The sequence below is a fragment of the Hordeum vulgare genome, chromosome 7H, assembly GCF_904849725.1.
Source record: "Hordeum vulgare subsp. vulgare chromosome 7H, MorexV3_pseudomolecules_assembly, whole genome shotgun sequence".
NCBI lineage: Eukaryota > Viridiplantae > Streptophyta > Magnoliopsida > Poales > Poaceae > Hordeum > Hordeum vulgare.
Genome location: NC_058524.1, coordinates 457,889,704 through 457,895,724, shown reverse-complemented (window position 1 = coordinate 457,895,724; position 6,021 = coordinate 457,889,704). Strand labels below are relative to the sequence as shown.

Below are 6,021 nucleotides of genomic sequence, written 5' to 3'. Positions count from 1 at the left end.
GCTAAAAAGAAGAAGCCGAAAGAGCCAGAGTTTCCGGTCACCCCAGAAGATCATGTCGCATGCGTGAAAATGCTGAAAACCCTTGCAGATTCTCCGCCACCGTTGCCAGCAAACTATAAACACTCTATTCTCAAGTCAGCTCAGGCAAAACAGCAGCAGTTAAAGAGTTGTACGTCCAGTGGGAAATCTGTTGCCCAGCTCGGACAACAGAAAAACCAATTGTGCCCCCCGCTAAAAGTGTATTCCGATACAAAGGTGTGCTCGGGCGGAGCTATGGTCGAGCAGAGGAATGATGAAACAACTGGTATCGATCCGGAGTTTGTTGCAATATACGGAGAAGCGGCCAAGGCTCAAGGCATGTCTATTGATGAGTACTTAAACCATTTGTAGGAATTCGCTGACATAACATACGTGTACCGGTACAGGGCTCCTCTAGTCAAACCTGAGTTAGTCAACGAGCTACCAACAAAAATGTCAAGATTGCATGACTGGTACAGGCAAGCATGTGTTGAACAGCAAAACTGGATCTACCTTGCATATAAATACGAGCATTTCAGGACTGGAGACGGCGTGCTAATGATTGAATTCGGCGAATTATTTCAGTTATACAAACAAGACGTCCTCGACAAATCTATCATCACTGCCTATTGTTTGTAAGTATTATTAATTTATGTCATTAAGTGTTACTCAGCTTGTTCTTGCATGTATAATCTTAGTCATCACTATATTAATTTTGCAGAATAAAGATTCTCGAATGCAAAAGAGGACAAATCTATGACATTGGGTTCATTGACCCATATTACATTCATCACCAAAGTCTCGCAACGAATCCCCGCGAGACAGAGAATAACTTGATACAAGGGTTATGGTTTTCCGGTACCAAAAGGGAAATACTATTTCCTTAAAACTTCAAGTGAGTGTTACTACACACATTCTATTTTCGCTTACTCGATGTTATTATAAGTGTATAGTTGACTCATTATGCGTGCGTAGGTTTCACTTTATTTTGTTAATCATTGTGCCTGACGAGGGACAAGTAATAGTCATGGACCCGAAAGTCACACCCCTCGTTGAATGGGCGAACATCCAGGAATGCCTCCGGAGGTAATTTCAATCATTATGGCACTATATCGACAACTTCTCGCTCATTTCCTGATAGCAACGAATAAATATAGAACTCCTTTATTCATTTCCTTTTCTTCGCAGGGCTTGGAAATGGTTCACCGCCAAGGCTCGGGATGTTTGAAAGTCAGAGCTTACATCTCTATCTCTATTATTAAAAGGACGAAGATGCAGATCCAACTCGCCATCTCATCCATCTAATCATCCCATCAACGGCCTAAAAACCTTCGTTAACGAAAGTGACTCGCCAACGAAACACTCAGCCCGCATCGTATGTCCCCGCTCCCCCAATTAACCCAGTAAGCGCTACGCAACCGCTTCGTCCCCGCTCGCCCCCGTGACCCCACCCGCTCGCCTTCGCTGCTCGCTGCTGCCGCCGCTCGCCCCCACAGCAGCTCTACCCCAGCCCGCTCGCCCTCGCCTCCCTACTTCTCTCCGGCGACGCATCTTCGGGACAGGACGATTCGGGCCGGCGACGCAGCTTCGGGAGAGGATGAGAGAAGAGGGGAGGAAAAAGAGAGGCCTGGAGGCGTGCTCCGACGGCTGTGTGGCGCGCAGAATTGGATCGGGGTGCTTCCCCACAGCCGCAGCCGCAGCCGACTAGCGACACCACATGCCCAAAATCAGGTAGAGGATCGATCATCCAGTTCCCGTTCCGCGGTCCGCCGGCATCGCCGACGTCGTTTCTTTTGGTCCCGGGCAAAACGTCGCAGGGCTTCGCGGAGGACACCTCGGCCGCGGAGGAGGATGGCGACCTGAGGAACCTGATGCGCTGTCGCAGCCACCTCGTCCAGACCTACTCGGACAAGAAGGGCGACGCGGCCGCGCGCGGGAACCTACTCCGGGAGCTCGTCGTCGTCACCCCGCGCTTCGCCGAGGCGGCCGGACGCCATCGGCTCTGCTTCGCGTGGCGGGACGCCGGGATGCCATCGGCTCTGCTTCGCGTAGAGGACACACGAGGGGCCGACGGGATACGACGCGCGTGCGCCGCGCTCTGCAATGAGACGGGCCTGCTGAGAGCAGCGTCGGAGGGGGAAGGGGGAGGAGACGGTGCGGTGGGTTGCCAGCTGCGGCACATGTCTGATGCGTGCATGGTGGCGTTCGAGGCGTTGATGCTCGCGCAGGCCCTTGAGTTCTACTTCGAGCTCGCCGTCGCGCCAAGAACCTTCAGTCATGAGGCCACCGTGACGGAGGACTTCCATCTCAGGTTTGTTTTGTTTACCGTATTCCCATAGTGATTTGCTGCTTCAACTTTTATTCCAGTACCCCTCAAATTGATTTAACCAAAAGTATATCCTGAATCACCTTTTTGGATACTGAAGATTTTTGCCATCTGTCCATGGTTCTGAACTTCATTTGTGATTTTTTAGTGATGCACATCTTTACTGTCATGTTTATAGTCAGATTATTACCATCCACCCGTGCTTCTAAACTTCATTTCTGATTTTTCAATGACGCACATCCTTACTGCCATTTTATAGTCATCAAGCAGTCCTTAATTTTAAGATGATATCAACATTTGTATTCCTGAATACAGGGTGTTGTCAAGAATTTTATCACGCCCACTACTTTCCCACTGAGGTAGTTGCCGCGTGCAGCCATGCACAAGTGTCATCACCTGCATCTCCTCTTTGTGTTCCCGTTTCTCCATGCCACACGAGGATAAATATATTCATTGAGTGTTTAGCCCGAGTAACAACTTTTTGTATGACAACATTTTAAACATCTCTATTGTCTCTCTTATATTGGTAAATTATTATATTTTTGTTTATTTTATTAATATATTTCTTCTTTATGAAGGATTATTGTTTTTCCATGATAATACGTGTGTTGCACGTGTACGGTTACTAGCTTAAACAAATAGATGTAAGTAACTACTAGCTAGATCTGCGCATATCTTTATTCTAGTTTCAATACCATTATAACTCTTGATTATGTTTTTTATTAAACTTTGTTCTCGTAAAGTGCTTGAGGCAGGAACAGGGAAACAATTTATGTGGATACTATGTTTGCGAGTTCATTCGTCAGACGAGTCATGAGACGGGCAAAAACCGGGACATAAAAAAATTAAAGTATGATAAACAATACTCATAACTTTATTTTATTACCGTGAATTGTGTTCGTTTTCATTGATATATATATATTGAACCCTTCTTTAAATTAGATCAAACGATTGCGGGGCGGTCTTCTACCACATGAACATGTACGAGCAATTCAAGAGAAAATTGTCGGATTCTTAGATGCAGAGGTCCTAGATGTCAAGGAGAATACTATTGCCCGTCGATGCAATTAATATGAAATGATATAGTGTAAAAAAGATGCATATATGTGCATGTAACTCGTGTCTACATTTTGTAATATGTTCGACAAAGCACGACGGATGAGATGGTCTAATATATTCGTGATGATGATGTGCGCGCAATATAGTTGTTCCTTTATTGCTCTGTATATATGTACCATCCAATTTTATGCAAATCAAGAATTAAAAAGTGCCCAAAACAAATAAATGGGAAAATAGGGGGCAGCAAAATAGCCTCAGCCAATTTAGTCCAAAAACCTAACCCATAAAAAGTGTTCAAAAAAAAAAGCAGCGAAGAAATAGCCCCGGTTCGTAATACGAACCGGGACTAATACTCTCCCCCCTCCCAGCCCCGCCACATGGAAGGTCATTAGCCCCGGTTCGGGGCCGAACCGGGGCTAGCATTACTCTCGGTTGATTAGTCCCGGTTCGTAAACCGGGTCTAATGGTCCAACCAAACCAGGGCTATAGGCCTTTTTTTCTACTAGTGCATGCAATTGCAGTTGCATGCGTTGATTTTTGCTTTTTTTTTGTCTTTTTGCACATCACACGTAATTATACTTGTACGCACCTCTACTTGTACACAGAACTACATTTACATATTTTGTAAAGAGAGAAATATAGCAAAAAAATGGTGAAACAAAAGATACAAGGAGGAAGAAATAAAGGTGAAATGGAAAGGGAAAAATAGCAAAACGATCCTATGATGATGTTAATTGCATTAGTTTAATTAAATTTTATCCCGATGAGAGTGAGCCGCATCCATAAATATGAGGGTATTGGTTCATTTTAGAATCACAGCGGTATACTATATTCTTATCTTTAACAAAATACAAAAAATCCAATTTAATGTAATTGGTAAATGTCACAATAAATACACAACTATATTTAATGTGCTTGCATCATATTTTTGTTCAGCCAAAGTTGAATATGGTTTAGGAAGTGTGCACCCAGTATTGTACAACATTGATATTCAATATGTGCACAATGTAATTAGAATGTATGGTGACACTTGTCTAGGTTATCTAAAATGTTATCTTATAAATATAATAAATTTATACTTGTTTATCATGTATGCATATAAAGTGAGGATCAAAGTTTCGTATTAAGACTTTGCAAGTGCAAAGAGTCATCTATTTTGGAATATCAGAAGTGCTACCTTATTCAAGCTACCACTTGTCAACTAACATGCAAGTAACCGTCAAACTCATATTGTTTCCAAGAAAACAAAAATTGGCGGATTTGTCTAACATCATGTATAAACGACCGCTAGTTTTCATCCAGAGCTTAAGCCACCGAATAGTAATACCATTTGGGTAGGATTGTAATCTTGTGAGATATCATTTATAAATGAGATACCAATTCATGGATTAAAGTCAGCTATATTGAAGGATTCCTATTTCGCGCTCGCGCGTTGAGACGCTCGGTTTCCGACAGGGCACGGTTTCCTTTTGAAGCTAACTAATCAGCGCCCACCCCATCCGTTGAAATCAGGAGGGGGGGGGGGGGGAGGGGGGGGGGGGGCAAAGAAAATATGGTAAGAGGAGCCGGCGCTTTGCTTATAGGGTTCGCGAGCTGCGACGCTCGACCATGAAAATGCGATTTCGGCTATAATGATCTAAAAGAACTTTCTTTGCAGGTTGATAACTGGACATTAAAATAACTAGTTGGCTCAATTTTGTGTGTGGTTTTATTTTTCATCACACAATTGAAATTTTCTCCTGTTTCAAATGAGTACGTGTGTTAATTTTGTGGCGCTACGATCACGTTGCCATGGGTTGAGCTGGTATCCAACTGGTTGTATTTTTTGGTGATTGTGTTTTATCGTTTGGCCTTATGGGCGTATTTCTACAGCCTAGCCCAGTGGGTTGATCTAATTCACATGCAACCAACCATATGGGTGAAGGGAGACTAAACTGGGAGATGTCAGAAAAAAGTACCATTCTTTGGAAAAAGAAACACATCGTGCTTCCACAATGGACATCAAGGGCATCGACTCCTCAGAGTAGCATCCAACTTTATCTTCGCCGCCTCAACCATCTATGCCGCATCAGCAGACTCCGCCTCCTCCGCCGCCTCAGCCATCTCCACCGCGTGAGCAGACTCCGTCGCCTCCACCGCCTCAGTCATCTTCATCGCGTCAGCAGACTCCGTTGCCTCCACTGCCTCAGCCTAGGGTGGATAACCAAAAGAGAACCGCCACTCCAGCAACTAGTACTACAAGTGCGAAGAAATCCTCAACGGGTACAAGGAAGAGCGTCAAGGAGGCTCATGCGAAGTTACCATACGAAATGACTGATTAGGACCTCAAGATGGTCGTCGATGCTGATGTCAAATGCCATCTTGCACCGAAACGGACCAAGCCAAAGGAGAAAATAGATCTGACAAAAGGGAAGTGTTGTCTGAAAAAACTTACGCGACCACCGCCTTCGCTGTCATCAAACTATGACCGCTCTATTATGAAGTCATATAAAGAACAAGTACAATGGTCGGGAAGTAGTAGTGTAGGGGGAAAACAATTCCCCAGCTTGGAGAACAGAAAAACCAATCATGCCCCCCCCCCCCCGCTCAACGTGTTTTCTTATATCGATCCGGATGTA

The 6,021-nt window shown here is 44.5% G+C and overlaps 1 protein-coding gene across 4 annotated transcripts; it reads left to right on the top strand.

Moving 5' to 3' along the window:
* Positions 1–1,388: 1,388 nt before the first annotated feature.
* On the top strand, positions 1,389–3,402 carry LOC123409863. 4 transcript variants are annotated; one of them, XR_006612921.1, is made up of 6 exons: positions 1,389–1,749; positions 1,836–2,329; positions 2,660–2,703; positions 2,923–2,988; positions 3,088–3,194; positions 3,287–3,402. XR_006612921.1 is itself a non-coding variant. In XM_045102732.1 (2 exons), the coding sequence occupies exons 1-2, from the start codon at positions 1,890–1,892 to the stop codon at positions 2,700–2,702; spliced, it is 483 nt and encodes a 160-aa protein (XP_044958667.1). In that variant the 5' UTR covers positions 1,389–1,889; the 3' UTR covers positions 2,703–2,914. The 4 variants fall into 4 exon arrangements, 1 of the variants encoding a protein (XP_044958667.1); XR_006612922.1 differs by lacking the exon at positions 2,660–2,703 and having other exon boundaries at positions 1,389–2,329; XR_006612923.1 differs by lacking the exons at positions 2,660–2,703; positions 2,923–2,988 and having other exon boundaries at positions 1,389–2,329.
* The last annotated feature ends 2,619 nt before the right edge of the window (positions 3,403–6,021 follow it).